At 61.2% G+C, this 17,286-nt stretch overlaps 1 protein-coding gene and 2 long non-coding RNA genes across 6 annotated transcripts; 2 read left to right on the top strand and 1 right to left on the bottom strand.

Annotated features, from left to right (window-relative positions):
• The first annotated feature begins 3,611 nt into the window (after positions 1–3,611).
• On the top strand, positions 3,612–5,430 carry LOC146442664 (uncharacterized). Of its 4 annotated transcripts, none has more exons than XR_014850342.1 (5): positions 3,612–3,851; positions 4,055–4,076; positions 4,141–4,179; positions 4,686–4,744; positions 5,238–5,430. It is a non-coding gene; the product is annotated as an uncharacterized LOC146442664 (long non-coding RNA). The 4 variants fall into 4 exon arrangements; XR_014850340.1 differs by lacking the exon at positions 4,686–4,744 and adding an exon at positions 4,378–4,477 and having other exon boundaries at positions 5,296–5,430; XR_014850341.1 differs by lacking the exon at positions 5,238–5,430 and adding an exon at positions 4,978–4,994 and having other exon boundaries at positions 4,686–4,740.
• Positions 5,431–5,660: 230 nt separating this feature from the next.
• On the top strand, positions 5,661–6,300 carry LOC146442663 (uncharacterized). Its single transcript, XR_014850343.1, has 4 exons — positions 5,661–5,738; positions 5,769–5,808; positions 5,899–6,058; positions 6,224–6,300. It is a non-coding gene; the product is annotated as an uncharacterized LOC146442663 (long non-coding RNA).
• Positions 6,301–11,534: 5,234 nt separating this feature from the next.
• Positions 11,535–15,910, bottom strand: LOC146442662 (transcriptional repressor scratch 1-like). The gene is made up of 2 exons (XM_085053909.1): positions 15,408–15,910; positions 11,535–12,402 (listed from the first exon to the last, which is right to left on the bottom strand). Exons 1-2 carry the CDS (start codon positions 15,517–15,519, stop codon positions 11,663–11,665), a joined length of 852 nt encoding a protein of 283 aa, XP_084910035.1. The 5' UTR covers positions 15,520–15,910; the 3' UTR covers positions 11,535–11,662.
• Positions 15,911–17,286: the final 1,376 nt, after the last annotated feature.

Below are 17,286 nucleotides of genomic sequence, written 5' to 3'. Positions count from 1 at the left end.
CCCACAGTCTCACCCCATAGCCCCCAGTCCCACACCCACCCCATAGCACCCCATAGCCCCCAGCCCCACATCCACCCCACAGCCCCCCAGGGTCGCGCTGAGCTCTGCTATGGGGCAGCCCCACCGCGGGGGTGGGTTAGGTATGGGTGGGGTTTGGGGGGCTATAGGGTTTCTGGGGGGCTATGGGGGCTATAGGAGGTTCTGGGGGGCTATGGGGGTCCTGCTGGGCTATGGGGGGCTATAGGGGTTTGGGGGGCTATAGGGTTTCTGGGGGGCTATTGGGGCCATTTTGGGGGCCTATAGGGTTTATGGGGGGCTATGGGAAATGAGGAGCTCTGAGATTCTGGGGGCTATGAGGGCTATAGGGTTTTAGGGGCTATGGGAGTTTGAAGGGTATGGGGATTCTGAGGGCTATGGGAGGCTATGGGGAGCTATTGAGGGCTGTAGGGTTTCTGGGGGCTATAGGAGCTATGGGGAGGCATTCTGGAGGGCTACGGGGCATTCTGAGGGGCTATGGGGGTCTATAGGGGTTCTGGGGAGGCTATAGGGGTTTTAGGAGGTCTATGGGGGTTTTAGGGGGCTATAGGGGGCTATAGAAGGTTCTGGGGGGGCTACGGGGTTTCTGGGAGGGCTATGGGGGTTCTGGGGGGGCTACAGGTTTTCTGGGGGGCTATGGAGGGCTATAGGGTTTCTAAGGGGCTATGGGGGCATTTTGGGGGCTATAGGGTCTCTAGGGTTTCTGGGGGCTCAGGGGGTGGCCCCCCTTTCTCTGCCGGCCATGACGTCAGAGCTAAAAATAGCTCGGGGGGCAGCAGGGTCAGGGCCTGGAGCTGCCTGGGGCGGGGCGGCCCTGGAGGGGACAGCGGGGGACATTGGGGGACATTGCGGGGACAGAGAGGGGGACATGGTGGGGGACAAGGGGGGGACAGAGGGGGGACATTGGGGGGACATCGGGAGGACATGTGGAGGACATCGGGGTGACATGAGGGGACGCCACGGGGCATCGAGACATCCGGGGGACATCGGGGGACACAGTGGGGACAGGGAGACAAGGGGACAGGCAGGGGACAAGGGGTGACATGGGGGACATGAGGGGGACATGGGGATAGCGGGGGACATGGGGGGACACGGTGGGGACAGAGGGGGAACAGCGGGGGACAGGGAGGGACACCGGAGGGCATGGGGACATCAGGGGACAGGGAAGGACACGGTGGGGACAGCAGGGAGACATGGGGGGACACGGAGGGGACATCGGGGTGACATGAAGGGACACGGGGGGACATGGAGGGACACGGTGGGGACAGCGGGAGACATGGTGGGGACATGGGGACATGAGGGGGACATGGAGGGGACACGGTGGGGATAGCAGGGAGACAGCGGGGGGACATGGGGGAGACATGGGGGACATCGCGGGGACATGGGGGACATGAGGGGGACATGAGGGGGACATCGAGAGGACATCGGGGACATCCGGGGGGGGGACATCGCGGGGACATGGTGAGGCCATGTTGGGGACATTGGGGGACAGCGAGGGGACATCGGAGGGACATGGGGGGTCTCGTCCAGCCCCACAGCTGCACCCCAAGCCCACAGTGGGTCGGGGGTCCGGCGGGTTGGGGATTCCTCAATTTGGGGGTCCCAAGAGTCGGGGAACTCCGGGGTTTGGGGGTCCCGTGGGTCGGAAGTCCCACAGTTTTGGGGGTCCCGGGGTTTTGGGGTCCCACAGGTCGGGGGTCCCACCGTTTTGGGGGTCCCGGGGGTTGGGGGTCCTGGTGGTTTTGGGGTCGGGGGTCCCGCAGTTTGGGGATTCAGCAGTTTGGGGGTCCCAAGAGTCGGGGAATTCCGCGGTTTGGGGGTCCCGCAGTTTTGGGGTCCCGTGGGTCGGGGGTCCAGAGGATCCCGGGGTCGGGGGTCCTGCAGTTTTGGGGGTCCCGCGGGTTGTTTTGGGGTCCCGCTGGATTTGGGGTCCCGCTGGTTTTGGGGTCGGGGGTCCTGCGGGTGGGAGGTCCCGGGGAGTGGTCTCGGTGGTCCCGGGGGTCTCGGGGGTCTCGGTGGTCTCGGTGGTCCCGGGGGTCTCGGGGGTCCCTCTACTCGGGGGTCCGTCAGGGAGGGTCCTGGGGGTGATCCCGGGGGGGTCCCGGTGGTCCTGTGGGGGTCCCGGGGGTGGCCTCGGGGGATCGTGGGGGTCTCGGGGGTGATCCCGGTGGTCCCAGGGGCCGCGGGGGTCCCGTGGGGGTCCCGGGAAGGGGTCGTGGGGGTCCCGGGGGTGGTCCCGGGGGTTTATTCCAGCGGTCGCGGGGGTCGCAGGGGGTTATCCCGGTGATCCCGGTGGTCTTGGGGTTTATCCCGGTTATCCTGGGGGTTTATCCTGGGGGTCCCAGGGGGTTATCCCGGTGGTCTCGGGGGTGGTCCCGGTGGTCCCCGGTGTTTATCCCTGGTTTATCCCGGTATTTACCCCGGTGGTCCCAGGTGTCTATCCCGGATTTATCCCAGTTTACCCTGGTGGTCCCAGGTGTTTATCCTGTGTTTATCCCGGTTCACCCAGGTGTCTATCCCGGGTTTATCCCGGTTATGTCTATCCCGGTTATCCCGGGTTACCCCGGTTATCCCCCAGGTGTCTATCCCGGGTTTATCCCGGTTATCCCAGGTGTCTGTCCCGGGTTTATCCCGGTTATGTTTATCCCGGTTATCCCTGGTTTTTATCCCGGTTCACCCCGGTGGTCCCAGGTGTCTATCCCGGTTTACCCCGGTTTATCCCCCAGGTGTCTATCCAGGTATTTATCCCGGTTTACCTCGGTTTATCCCAGGTGTTTATCCCGGGTTATCCCAGGTGTCTATCCCAGTTCACCCGGTCCCCCCCAGGTGTTTATCCCAGGTTTATCCCGGTTTATCCCAGGTGTCCATCTCGTGTCTATCCCGGTTCACCCGGTTCCCCCCAGGTGTCCATCCCGGTTTAATCCCAGTTTATCCCCGATTATCCCAGGTGTCTATCCCGGTTCACCCCAGGTGTTCATCCCGGTTATCCCGTGTCTATCCCGGTTCACCCCGGTTATCCCCAGGTGTTTATCCCGGTTATGTCTATCCCGGTTCACCCGCTCCCCCCAGGTGTGTCTCCCGGCTCCCCCCAGGTGTTTATCCCGGTTATCCCGGTCTATCCCGGTTCACCTGGTTCACCCGGTTCCCCCAGGTGTCCATCCTGGTCTATCCCGTGTCTATCCCGGTTCACCCGCTCCCCCCAGGTGTCTATCCCGGTTTATCCCAGGTGTCTATCCCGGTTCACCCGGCTCCCCCAGGTGTCTATCCCGGTTCACCCGCTCCCCGCAGGTGTGTCTCCCGGGTTTATCCCGGTTCACCCGGTTCCCCCCAGGTGTCCATCCCGGTCTATCCCGGTTCACCCGCTCCCCCAGGTGTGTCTCCCGGCTCCCCGCAGGTGAGGCGCAGCCCGCGGCAGGTTCGTCCCTTTATTGGCCGCGCGGGCCGCGGGGGTCGTTTGTGCTTCTCCTGAACTCCTCCCGGCATCCCGCGGGGCGGGGCGGGGCGGGGCGGGGCGGGGCCAGGTGAGCCACGCCCCCCAGGTGAGCCCCGAGCCCGCCAGGTGAGACCCCCGGGATCTCCCCCCGGCAGCCCCGCCCGCGGGAACGAGACGGGGCGGAGCTCCCGGGCCTGCAGTACCTGAATTGGGGGGAGGCCCCGCCCCCGGCCCCGCCCCCCGGAGCGCCCAGGTGAGGGGAACACCTGGGGGACACCTGGGGGGACACCTGGGGGACACCTGGGGGGACACCTGGGGGGGCTGCGGCACCTGGGGGGAGCGCACCTTGGGAGGGTGGGGCGGGTGAGTGCAGGTGGGTCAGGTGTGTGTGTACAGGTGTGTGTCAGGTGTGTGTCAGGTGTGTGTCAGGTGTGTGTGCAGGTGTGCACAGGTGTATGTGGTGTGTACAGGTGTGTGAGGTGTGTGTACAGGTATGTACAGGCGTGCGCAGGTGTGTGCGCAGGTGTGTGCAGCTGTGTCAGGTGTGTGTGCAGCTGTGTCAGGTGTGTGTGCAGGTGTGTACAGGTGTGTGTGCAGGTGTGTGCAGGTGTGTGTGAGGTGTGTACAGGTGTGTCAGGTGTGTGCAGGTGTGTGTGCAAGTGTGTCTACAGGTGTGTATAGGTGTGTGAGGTGTGTATAGGTGTGTGCAGGTGTGTGCACAGGTGTGTGCGCAGGTGTGTGTGCAGCAGTGTGTGGCGTGTGTCACATGTGCAGGTGTGTTTACAGGTGTGTACAGGTGTGTGCAGATGTGTGTGCAGGGGTGTGCGCAGGTGTGTGTACAGGTGTGCACAGGTGTATGTGGTGAGTGCAGGTGTGCAGGTGTGTGCAGGTGTGTGTTGTGTGTGCAGGTGTGTCAGGTGTGTGTGAGGGGTGTGCAGGTGTGTGCAGCAGTGTGTGGCGTGTGCAGGTGAGTGTCACGTGTGCAGGTGAGTTCACAGGTGTGTACAGGTGTGTCAGGTGTGAGAGGTGTACAGAGCTCTGCAGGTGTGTGAGGTGTATACAGGTGCGTGCAGGTGTGTGTGGTGTGCAGGTATGTTTACAGGTGAGTACAGGTGTGTGCAGGTGTGTGCAGGTTTGTGCAGCAGCAGCATTGGCAGCACCTGCAGTGCATGTGTGTGTGCAGGTGTGTGTACAGGTGTGTACAGGTGTGTGTGAGGTGTGTCAGGTGTGTGCACGGGTGTGTGCAGGTGTGTGTGCAGGTGTGTGTGCAGGTGTGTACAGGTGCGTACAGGTGTGTTCGGGTGTGTTCAGGTGTGTACAGGTGCGTTCAGGTGTGTTCAGGCCCGTCCAGGTGTGCACAGGTGAGAGCAGCATCAGCAGCATTGGCAGCGCCTGTGGAGAGTGCAGCGAGTACCTGTGGGGCACCTGCGGGGCTGGGAGTGTGTCAGGTGTGTACAGGTGTGTACAGGTGTGTGCAGGTGTGTGCAGGTGTGTGTCAGGTGTGCCAGGTGTGTGTAAGGTGTGTACAGGTGTGTCAGATGTGTGTCAGGGGTGGCGGGGTGTGTCAGGTGTGTGTCAGGAGTGTGTCAGGAGTGTCAGGTGTGTGTCAGGTGTGTCAGGTGTGTGTCAGGAGTGTGTCAGGAGTGTGTCAGGTGTGTGCAGGTGTGTCAGGAGTGCATCAGGTGTGTCTGTCAGGTGTGTACAGGTGTGTGTGACACCTGCATTACCTGCATGGACACCGGGCTGGGACTGTGTCAGGTGTGTGCAGGTGAGAGCTGTGTGTGCAGGTGTGTGCAGGTGTGTGCAGCATGCACAGGTGTCTACAGGTGTGCACAGGTGTGTACAGGTGTGCACAGCGTGTGACGTCCATGGTGTGTTCATGGCGTGTCCAGGTGTGCGCAGGTGTGTGCAGTGTGTACCTGTGTGTGTCTGTACAGGTGTGTACCTGTGTGCGCAGGCGTGTGCAGGTGTGTAAATGCTTGTGCAGCTGCGCACCTGTGTGTACAGGTGTGTACAGGTGTGTACAGGTGCTCAGAGGTGTGTACACGTGTATACCTGTGTGTGCAGGTGTGTACAGGTGTGCATATGTATATATCTGTCTGTGCACAGGTATGTATGAGTGTGTACCTGTGCGTACAGGTGCGCACAGGTGTGTACATGCATGTGCCCGTGTGTACAGGTGTGTACGTGCATGTATAAGTGTGTACCTGTGCATACAGGTGTGTATAAGCGTGTACCTGTGTGTACAGGTGTGCACAGGTGCTCACAGGTGTGTTATTATGTGTACCTGTGTGCACAGGTGTGCACAGGCGCTCACAGGTGTGTACATGTATGTACCTGTGTATCCAGGTGCGCACAGGTGCTCACAGGTGCGTTATTGTATGTACCTGTGTGTACAGGTGTGTTATTGTATCTACCTTTGTGCACAGGTGTGTACAGGTGTGCGCATGTGTGTATAAGTGTGTACCTGCGTGTACAGGTGTGCACAGGTGTGCACGAGCATGTACCTGTGTGTATAAGTGTGCACAGGTGTGTACAGGTGTGTACGTGTGTGTATAAGTGTGTCCAGGTGTGCACAGGTGTGTCCAGGTGCGCACAGGTGCTCACAGGTATCCACCCCCCCACACACCCTCACCCCCCGCTCTTCCCACATGTCCTTCCCATGTCCTTCACGTGTCCTTCGCATGTCCGGGGCGTGTCCTTCGCGTGTCCAGGTGCGTCCAGGTGTGCCCAGGTGCGTCCAGGTGTGCCCAGGTGGGCGGGGCGGGGGAGGGGAGCTAGCGCTACTCTGCATCATCCCTGAATCCGGTCGCTCTAAGGTGGGGCTGGCTCGCGGGTCCCTGATTGCTCGAGCCCATGCGGTCGGTAATTAACTATCGGTAATTAACGGTCAGTAATTATTGCTCTAGGGCGGGCGGCGCCCGCGGTTCTACAGTTTGGCAACGCAAATTAAAAAAACAATTAATCGAAAATTAAAAAATAGATATAAGAGAGAGGAAAAAAAAAATAAAAGGAAAAATAAATAAAATAAATTAATAATAAAAATTTAAAAATCCGGAAAAAAGCGTCAAAAGTTGGCATAGACGGCAGGGTGGGGGAGGGGCTGGCTTGGCATGCAGAAGACCCCCGGGGTGGGGAGGGGCGGCGGGGGGGGGCGCCGAAAATCCCCTCCCCTCCCCCCCCCTTCAGGCTTTGGCATCGCGGGGGGAGGGGGCGCTGGGAGCCCCCAGACCCGGGGAGGGGTTAATGGTGGGGGGAGGGGTTAATATTGGGGGAGGGTTGGTGGTGGGGAGGGGTTAATTATTGGGGGAGGGGTAAGTTTAGGGGAGGGGTTAATTCGGATGGGGGAGGGGTAAATTTGGGGTGGGGAGGGGTTAATTTGGATGGGGGAGGGGTTAATTGGGGTGAGGGAGGGGTTAATTCAGGGGGGAAGGGGTTAATTAATTGGGGAAGGGGTTAATTAATTAGGGGGAGGGGTTTGTGCTCTCGGGCAGGGCGCCCCCTAGCGGGGGGAGGGGCAGCCCCTCGGGGGGTGTTTATTTTCGGGGTTCCCCCCCCACCCCCTACAGGTGGGGCTCAGGTGTGGGGGAGGGGAATTGGGGGTACCCTGAATTTTGGGGTACCTGGGGTACCTGGGGGAGAGGGCCATGCACGGCGGGGGAGGAGCCCCAGCCCGGGGGATTTTGGGGTACCCTGAATGTGGGGGAGCCCGGGGGGGCCATGCGGGGTTTTGGGGTCCCCGGGCAGCGCTGTGCCGTGCGGGGGGGGGGATTATTGCGGGGGGGGGCACCCCAAAAACGGGGGGTGCCCTAGAGTGGGGGACGGCACAGGGGGGACCCCAAAATTGGGGGGGGGCACCCCGAAATGGGGCTCGGCACAGGGGGGCACCCATGCATGGGGGAGGGGCGCCCCAAAAGGGGGGGCAACCCGAGTTTGGGGTCACCCCGGTTTGGGGTCACCCGGGTTTGGGGTCACACCGGGTTTGGGGTCACCCCGGTTTGGGGTCACCCGGGTTTGGGGTCACCCCGGTTTGGGGTCACCCCGGGTTTGGGGTCACCCCGGTTTGGGGTCACTCCGGTTTGGGGTCACCCCGATTTTGGGGTCACCCCGGTTTGGGGTCACCCCGGGTTTGGGGTCACCCCGGTTTGGGGTCACTCCGGTTTGGGGTCACCCCGATTTTGGGGTCACCCCGGTTTGGGGTCACCCGGGTTTGGGGTCACCCCGGTTTGGGGTCACCCGGGTTTGGGGTCACCCCGGTTTGGGGTCACCCCGGTTTTGGGGTCACCCGTGCAGCGCGGGGGGGTCTGCAGGGGGGGTTCACCTGATCTCGGGGTACGGGGTACCCATGCAAAGGGGGGGGGCACCCCGATTTTGGGGTGCGCGGGGAGAGCAGGACCCCGAGTTTGGGGGTCAGCCCGGTTTTGGGGTCAGCCCGGGTTTGGGGTCACCCCGAGTTTGGGGAGCCTGGGAATGGCGGGGGAGGTCACCCCGATTTTTGGGGTTCACCCCAGTTTTGGGGTCACCTCCCGAATTTGGGGTCACCTCCCGATTTTGGGGTGCGCAGGACGGGGGTGACCCCAGGGCTATGGCACGGGGGGGCGCCCATGCAGAGGGGGGGTCACCCCGATTTTTGGGGTTCACCCCGATTTTGGGGTGTCACCCCATTTTTGGGGTTCACCCCATTTTTGGGGTCACCCGCATGCTCAGGGGGGTTATGGCACAAGGCTGAGGCACCCATGCAGAGAAGGGGGTCACCCCAAATTTGGGGGTCGGGTCACCCCGATTTTGGGGTCACCTCAAATTTGGGGGTCGGGTCACCCATTTGGGGTGGCGGCAGGGGGGTCACCCCAATTTTGGGGTCGGGTCACCCCAATTTCGGGGTCAGGACACCCATTTTGGGGTCACCCCAATTTTGGGGTCGGGTCACTATTTGGGGCTCACCCCAATTTTGGGGGTCGGGTCACCCATTTGGAGTCGGGTCACCCCAATTTTGGGGGTTGAGTCACCCCAATTTCGGGGTCAGGACACTCATTTTGGGGTCACCCCAATTTTAGGGTCGGGTCACCCATTCAGGGGTCACCCCAATTTCGGGGGTCACCCCAATTTTGGGGGTCACCCCAATTCCGGGGGTCGGGTCACCCCAATTTTAGGGTCGGGTCACCCATTCAGGGTTCACCCCAATTTTGTGGGTCACCCCAATTTTGGGGGTCGGGTCACCCCGATTTTGGGGTCGGGTCACCCATTCAGGGGTCACCCCAATTTTTGGGGGTCACCCCGATTTGGGGTTGCACCGCCCATGGAAGAGTGGGGTTCACCCCAATTTTGGGGACATCCCTGCGAGAATTTGGGGTTACCCCAAATTTTTGGGGTGCCCAGGACCCCAAAACGGCAGCGGGGGAATGGATGGGGATGAAAGGGAATTTGGGGATCCCAGAGGTGAATTTTGGGGTACCGGATTTTGGGGAAGTGAATTTTGGGGTTTGGATTTTGTGGAGGTGAATTTTGGGGGAAATTGGATTTTGGGGTTTGGATTTTTGGGGTACCGAATTTTGGGGAGGTGAATTTTAGGGTACCAGATTTTGGGGTTTGGATTTTGTGGAGGTGAATTTTGGGGGAATTAGATTTTGGGGTTTGGATTTTGGGGGAGACTGGAATTTGGGGTTTGGATATTGGGGGGTACCAGATTTTGGGGGGATGGATTTTTGGGGGTGCCGGATTTTGGGGAGGTGAATTTTGGGGGAATTGGATTTTGGGGTTTGGATTTTTGGGGTACCGGATTTGGGGAGGTGAATTTTGCGGGGTTTGGATTTTGGGGGTATCGGATTTTGGGGTTTGAATTTTAGGAAGGTGAATTTTGGGGGAATTGGATTTTGGGGAATGGATTTTGATGGCAGATTTTTTTGGGGTGAATTTCGTGTCCAGATTTTTTTGGGGTGAATTTCGGAGGACGAATTCCGTATCAGGATTTTTTGGGGTCGGAATTTCGTGTCCGGATTTTTTTGGGGTGAATTTCGGAGGATGAATTTTGGGGTTGGATTTTTCGAGGGGTGAACTTGGTGGGGCAAATTTTGGGGTGAAATTCTGTGAGCTGAAGGACTTAGGGGGTGAATTTTGGGGTCGGAATTTGTGGGGTGAATTTTTGGGGCTGAATTTTTAGGATTGAATTTTTGGGGCTGAACTTCAACAGGTGAATTTTTGGGTCCGGATTTTTTGGGGTGAACTCCTCGGACTGAACTTCGAGGGGTGAATTTTGGGGTCAGAATTTGTAGGGTGAATTCCTAGGAGTGAATTTTTGGGGCTGAACTACCAGAGGTTGAATTTTTGGGTCTGGATTTTTTGGGGTGAACTCCTAGGACTGAACTTTGAGGGTTGAATTTTGGATTCAGATTTTTTGGGGGGAATTTTGGGGTCAGATTTTTTGGGGTGAATTTTAGGGCCTAACTTTGAGGAGGTTTGAACTTCGCCTGGGGTCAATTTTTTGGGAATTCTGAATTTCTAAGGCTAAACTTCGAATTTTTTTCTTGTGGGGTTTGGAATTTCTAGGGGCGAATCCCCAAAGGTGAATCCTGAAAGGTGAATTTTGAAAGGTGAATTCTGAAAGGTGAAATTCGAGTGGTGAATTCCTAAAGGTGAATTCCTAAAGGTGAATTTCAAAAGGTGAATTCCTGAAGGTGAATTTCGAAAGGTGAATTCCGAAAGGTGAATCCGGAAGGTGGAATTTGAAGGATGAATTCCTGAAAGGTGAATTCCAAAAGGTGAATTTCGAAAGGTGAATTTCGAAAGGTGAATCCTGAAAGGTGAATCCTGAAAGGTGAATCCCGAAGGGTGGAATTTGACGGTTGAATTCCAACAGGTGGATTTTGAAAGGTGAATTTCGAAGGGTGAATCCTGAAGGGTGGATTTCGAAGGGTGAATCCTGACAGGTGAATCCCGACAGGTGGATGTTGAAGGGCGAATCCTGACAGGTGAATCCCGACAGGTGAATTCCGAAGGGTGAATCCTGAAAGGCGAATTTCGAAGGGTGGATCCCCAAAGGTGGAATTTGAAGGGTGAATCCCGACAGGTGAATCCCGACAGGTGAATTTTGAAGGATGAATCCTGAAGGGTGAATCCTGACAGGTGGATGTTGAAGGACGAATCCCGACAGGTGAATCCTGACAGGTGAATTTTGAAGGATGAATCCTGAAGGGTGAATCCCGACAGGTGAATCCCGACAGGTGAATCCCGCCAGGTGGAATTTGAAGGATGAATCCTGATGGGTGAATCCCGACAGGTGGATTTTGAAGGGTGACTCCCGCCAGGTGAATCCTGACAGGTGGATTTTGAAGGGCGAGTTCTGAAGGGTGAATTTCGAGGGGTGAATCCCGCCAGGTGAATTTTGAAGGGCGAATCCTGATGGGTGAATCCCACCAGGTGAGTCCCGACAGGTGGATTTTGAACGATGAATTCCGAGGGGTGAATCCCGACAGGTGAATCCCGACAGGTGGATTTTGAAGGGTGAATTCTGAAGGGTGAATCCCGCCAGGTGAATCCTGCCAGGTGAATCCCAAAGGGTGAATCCCGACAGGTGAATTTTGAAGGGTGAATCCCGACAGGTGAATCCCGACAGGCGGGTTTTGAAGGGTGAGTTCTGAAGGGTGAATTTCGAGGGGTGAATCCCACCAGGTGACTCCCAACAGGTGGAATTTGAAGGGTGACTCCCGCCAGGTGAATCCCGCCAGGTGAATTTTGAAGGGCGAATCCTGATGGGTGAATCCCACCAGGTGAGTCCCGACAGGTGGATTTTGAACGATGAATTCCGAGGGGTGAATCCCGACAGGTGAATCCCGAGGGGTGAATCCCGACAGGTGGATGTCGAAGAGTGAATCCCGAGGGGTGAATCCCGACAGGTGGATATTGAAGAGTGAATTTCGAGGGGTGAATCCCGCCAGGTGACTCCCAACAGGTGGAATTTGAAGGGTGAATCCCGAAGGGTGAATCCCGAAGGGTGACTCCCGCCAGGTGACTCCCTCCAGGCAAATCCCTCATCCAAACCCAGGCGGTGCCGCCCTCAGCCTCTCGATGACCTCTCCCTCCTCACCCCTCGTGCCGAACTCCCAAACCTGCTCCACTCGGCGGCCGCAGAACCTCCGCGGGGCACAACCTGGAGGGTCTCCACCCCCTCGACACCCCCCAGTCCCACCCCGGACCCCCTCAGGGGCGCAGGGGGCTGAGCGGCGCCGCGGCGCCCTTGAAGCAGGCGGACTCGTAGTGCTTGTTGAGATAGGACTTGAGGGCGAAGGTTTTGCTGCAGCGCTTGCACTTGAAGTGCTTGAAGGCCGAGTGGGTCTGCATGTGGGCGCGCAGGTTGGAGCGGTCGGCGAACGCCTTGCCGCAGTGCGCGCAGCCGAACGGCTTCTCCCCGGTGTGGGAGCGCATGTGGCCCTGCAGCAGCCAGGGCCGGCTGAACGCCTTGCCGCACACCTGGCACTTGTGCTTCAGGTCGTGCGTCAGCAGGTGCATGGCCATGGCCGGCATGGAGACGTACACCTTGCCGCACGTGGGACACTTCTTGGCCATCTTGCTGTCCAGGCTGCGGTGCGTCTGCTTGTGGCGGCTCAGGTTGGACGAGGTGGCGTAGCTCTTGCCGCACTCGCCGCAGGTGTGCCGCGGCAGGTTGCGCGCCGCGCCGCCGCCGCCGCCGCCGCTCACCTTGCGCCGGGAGCGGCCGTCGGTGATGAAGAAGGCGTCCACCGCGTAGCCCTCGCTCACGGCCGCGTCGCCGTTGATGTAGCCGCCGGCCATGCCCGAGTGCGGGCTGTCCGGGGGCTCCGAGTCGCCGCCGCCGAAGTCGCCGCGGCCGCCGGGGTACAGAGTGTCCGGCGAGGGGACCTTGAGCGCCGCCTCGGGGTCAGCCTCGAAGGCCGAGGGCGCCATGTAGTCGCTGATGTACCCTGCAGGGGACAGGGGACACGGTGAGGGGGTGGCAGGGGACACGGTGAGAGGTGGCGGGGTTGGGGACACGGTGAGAGGTGGCAGGGGACACGGTGAGGGCGTGGCGGAGTTGGGGACACGGTGAGGGGGTGGCAGGGTTGGGGACACGGTCAGGGGGTGGCAGGGGACACGGTGAGGGGGTGGCGGGGTTGGGGACACGCGGGGGGGAGGGGATTGGGGTACTGGGTGTCACCCTGGTTGTGCCCTGGGTGTCCCCTTCTTGGGGCACTGGGTGTCACCACTCTGTCCCTCTGTCTGTCCCACCTCTGTCCCTCTCTCTGTCCCACCTTTGTCCCCTTCTTGGGGCACTGGATGTCACCACTTTGTCCCTCTGTCTGTCCCACCTCTGTCCCCGGGTCTGTCCCACCTCTGTCCCCCTGTCTGTCCCCTTCTTGGGGCACTGGGTGCCCTCCCTCTGTCCCTCTGTCTGTCCCCACTTTGTCCCCCGTCTGTCCCCTTGGGGTACTGGGTGTCCCCACTGTGTCCCTCTGTCTGTCCCCACTCTGTCCTCCTGTCTGTCCCCCTGGCTGTCCCCGCGCTATCCCCACTCTGTCCCCCTGCCTGTCCCTGCTCTATCCCCGCTCTGTCCCCGCTCTGTCCCCTCTCTGTCCCCTCTCTGTCCCCTCTCTGTCCCCGCTCTGTCCCCCTGCTCATCCTCCTGCCAGACTGTGCCCAACTCCCCTCCTGACCTGCCCTTGTCCCTTGTCCCTTGTCCCTTATCCCCTCCCTCCTGCCCCCTCCCCCAACACCCCCAGCCCCGCACCCCAACCCACCCAGACCCCAAACCCACACCGAGCAGCCCACAGCGTCCGCACAGCCCCCGCCTGCCCCTGTCCCCCTGTCCCCAACTCTGTCCCCCTGTCCCCCTGTCCCTGTCTCCAACTCTGTCCCCTGTCCCCAACTCTGTCCCCTGTCCCCTGTCCCCCTGTCCCCTGTCCCATCCCTGTCCCCTGTCCCCAACGCTGTCCCTTCCCGCATCTCCCGTCCCTGCCCCCGATCCTGTCCCGCCCCTTTTCCTGACCGCAGCTCCCTGTCCCTGTCCTTGTCCTCTGTCCTTGTCCCCTGTCCCTGCCCTGACACCCTGCCGCTGTCCCTGTCCCTTTCCTTGTGCCCATCCCTGTCCCTGTCCCCATCCCTGTTCCTGCCGGTAGCTCCCTGTCCCTGTCCCTGTCCCTGTCCCTGTCCCTGTCCCCATCCCTGTCCCCGCAGTCCCAACTGCAGTCTGTCCCTGTCCCCAACCCTGCCGTTGGCTCCTGTCCCTTCCCTTGTCCCTTCCCTTGTCCCTGTCCCCATCGCTGTCCCTGTCCCTGCCCTCACCCTCCTGTCCTCTCCCCTGTCCCCATCTCCGCAGTCCTTGTCCCCATCCCTGTCACTGTCCCCGCAGTCCCGGACGCTGTCCCTGTCCCCATCCCGCAGTCCCTGTCCCCATCCCTCCCTGCATCTCTGCTCTGTCCCTTGTCCCTTGTCCCCTGTCCCTGTCCCCATCCCTGTCCCCTGTCCCTGTCCCCATCCCTGTCCCTTGTCCCCTCATCCCTGCTCTGTTCCCTCTCCCTCATCCCCTGCATCTCTCCCTTCCCTTGTCCTTGTCCCCCGCCCTGTCCCTGTCCCCGCAGTCACTGTCCCTGTCCCCGCAGTCACTGTCCCTGTCCCCGCAGTCACTGTCCCCTGTCCCCCTGCTCCCTCCTTCCCCCATCCCCATCCCTTCCCGCATCGCTGCCTTTCTCTCGCTGTCCCTTTCCTTGTCACTCTCGCTGTCCCTTTCCTTGTCGCCGTCCCTGTCCCGGCAGTGGCTGTCGCCGTCCCTGCCCTCACCCCGCTGTCGCTGTCGCTGTCGCTGTCCCTTCCCATGTCGCCGTCCCTTCCCGCATTCCCGGTCGCTGCATCCCTGTCCCCAACCCTGTCCGCATCGCTGTAACTGTCCCTTCCCTGTCCTCATCCCTGCCCGCATCTGTCCCTTCCCTGTCCCTTCCCTGTCCCCATCCCATGCCATCCCTGCCCGCATCGCTCTCACTGTCCCTTCTCTGTCCTTTCCCTGTGTCTTCCCTGTCCCCAACCCTGTCCCCATCCCTGCCCGCATTCCCGGCTGTCCCTTCCCTGTCCCCATCCCTGTCCCTTCCCTGTCCCCATCCCTGTCCCTTCCCTGTCCCCATCACTGTCCCTTTCCTGTCCCTTCCCTGTCCCCATCCCTGCCCGCATTCCCGGCTGTCCCTTCCCTGTCCCCATCCCTGTCCCTTTCCTGTCCCTTCCCTGTCCCCATCCCTGCCCGCATTCCCAGCTGTCCCTTCCCTGTCCCCATCCATTCCCGCATCGCTCTCACTGTCCCTTCGCTGTCCCTTCGCTGTCCCTTCGCTGTCCCTTCGCTGTCCCTTCCCTGTCCCTTCTCTGTCCCTTCGCTGTCCCCACGCCATCCCATGCCACCCCAGCCCGCATTCCCGGCGCCATCCCCGCGCCGCATTCCCGCATTCCCCGCCCGCTCCGCCCCGGCCCGGCTCAGCCCGGCTCAGCCCGGCTCAAGGTCACGGCCGTGCCGGGCCCGGGGATGCTGCGGCGGTTCCGCCGGTCCCGGTTACGCAACGCGCCGCAGCCGCACCGGGCCCGGCCGGGGCCGCGCTCCGCACAAAGGCCGGCACGGCACGGCACGGCACGGCACGGCTCGGCACGGCACGGGGGGGACAGCGGGGACAACAACGGGGACAACGGGGACGAGGCTGCCGGGGCCGCGGGGGGCTCTGCGCTGCCCTTGAACTTGGCTCCCGCAGACAAAGGGCAGCGCCGGCAGCTCGGAGCTCGGAGCCGGCCCGGCTCGGTCCCGGTTCAGTCCCGGTTCAGTCCCGGTTCAGTCCCGCTTCCCCGCTCGGTCCCGGCCCGGTTCCGCTCGGTTCCCGCCCGGCCGGCGGCGGCAGCGCGGCGGAATGCGGCGGTAGCGGGGCCGGGGGGGCTCGGCGCGGCCCGGCTCGGTATTTACCCTTCTCGTGCAGCCGGGAGCCGAAATCCGCCCGGGCGCGGCCGTACGGAGCGTCGAGGCCGGCGGGGAAGTCATCGAGCTTCACCTTCTTCACCAGGAACGACCTGGGCATGGTTCCTCCGCGCTCCGGGCCCGGCCCCGCCGCCACAAAGGGTCCCCCCGGGCCGGCCCGGGTGGGGGGACGGGCGGGGGGTGCCGAACCGAGCTAGGGCTTTGTGCGGCGGGCGCGGCCGCGCAGCTCCAGCTCCTCCGGCTCCGGGCCGGGGCCGCCCGCAGCCGCCGCCGCCGCCGCCGTTGCCGCCGTGTCGGTGTCGGTGAGGCCGCGCCCGGCGGCTCCCGGTTCCCCGCCGCGCTCGGGCATGGACCGCCGCGCTCGGTGGGCAGCGGGGCGGGGAGGGGGCGGCCGAGCCCCGCGGGGGTCGCGGGGGGTCCCGGTGGCGGCGGCGGCGGCGGCGGGGCGGGCAGCGCCCGTTCAGCACCGCGGACAGCGGCGGGGATGGAGGGGGAGGGACGGCGGGGAGGGACGGAGGGGTTTTTGGGTTTTTTTTTTTTTGGGGTGGGGGAATGGAATGGAGGGGCGGCGGCGCTCGGGCCGGGCTGGGAGGCTCAGCACATCGCCGCGCTTATAACGGGGCCGGGGGGGCGGGGGCGAGGGGAACGAGGGGGGAACGGGGAGGGGCGGAGGGGAACGCCTCTGGGAGGGGAGGGGAGGGGAGGGGAGGGGACAGGGAGGGGACAGGGAGACCACCGCCCACCGAGGGAGGGAGGGAGGGAGATGGAGAATCCCGGGATTTACAGGGGAATTGGGAGGAAAGGAGCTGGGAGAATCCTGGAATTGGGGGGAGAGAGGAACCTAGAGGATCCCGGGATTTATAGGGGAATTGGGATAACCGGGAGAATCCTGGAATTGGGGGGAGAGAGGAGCCGGAGAATCCCAGAATTTATGGGGGAAATGGGGAGGAAAAGAGCCGGGAGAATCTTGGAATTGGGGGGAGATAGGACCTGGGAGAATCCCAGAATTTATAAAGGAAATGGGGGCAGAGAGGAGCCGGAGGATCCCGGAATTTACAGGGGAATTGGGGGGCAATAGGACCTGGAAGAATCCCAGGATTTATAGGGGAATGGGGAGCAGGAGGATCCCGGAATTTATAGGGGAAATGGGGGGCGAGAGGAGCCGGAGGATCCCGGGATTTATGGGGGAATTGGGGGGGCGAAAGGAGACGGGAGAATCCCAGAATTTATAGGGGAATTGGGGGGCAATAGGACCTGGAAGAATCCCAGGATTTATAGGGGAATGGGGAGCAGGAGGATCCCGGAATTTATAGGGGAAATGGGGAGTAAAAGAGCCGGGAGAATCCTGAAACTGGGGGGCGATAGGACCTGGAAGAATCCCAGGATTTATAGGGGAATTGGGGGGCGATAAGAGCCGGGAGAATCCCAGAATTTGTGGGGGAAATGGGGGACGAGAGGAGCCGGAGAATCCTGAAATTGGGGGGCGAGAGGACCTGGGAGAATCCCGGGATTTCTGGGGGAAATGGGGGCGCTAAGACCCGGGAGAATCCCAGAATTTATAGGGGAATTGGGGGGCGATAAGAGCCGGGAGAATCCCAGAATTTATAGGGGAATTGGGAGGCGCTAAGACCCGGGAGAATCCCAGAATTTGGGGAAAATGGGAAGCGATAGAACCCGGAGAATCCCAGAATTTTGGGGGAATTGCTGGGCGCTAAGACCCGGGAGAATCCCAGAATTTATAGGGAAATGGGGGCGATAGGACTCAGGAAAATCCCAGAATTTTGGGGGAATTGCTGGGCGCTAAGACCCGGGAGAATCCCAGAATTTATAGGGGAAATGGGAGGCCATAGGACCTGGGAGAATCCCA

The sequence above is a fragment of the Lichenostomus cassidix genome, chromosome 2 (assembly GCF_008360975.1).
Source record: "Lichenostomus cassidix isolate B80296 chromosome 2, HeHo_3.0, whole genome shotgun sequence".
Classification (NCBI taxonomy): domain Eukaryota; kingdom Metazoa; phylum Chordata; class Aves; order Passeriformes; family Meliphagidae; genus Lichenostomus; species Lichenostomus cassidix.
The sequence above is the reverse complement of the archived record's forward strand: the minus strand, read 5'-3'. Positions and strand labels throughout refer to the sequence as shown.

Bases quoted from the DNA above. Each gene is read 5' to 3' on its own strand.
- LOC146442662 (XM_085053909.1), bottom strand. From the start codon at position 15,519: ATGCCCAGGTCGTTCCTGGTGAAGAAGGTGAAGCTCGATGACTTCCCC. The intron at 12,403-15,407 runs GTAAATACCGAG...TGTCCCCTGCAG, and splicing joins CTCCCGGCTGCACGAGAAGG to GGTACATCAGCGACTACATG.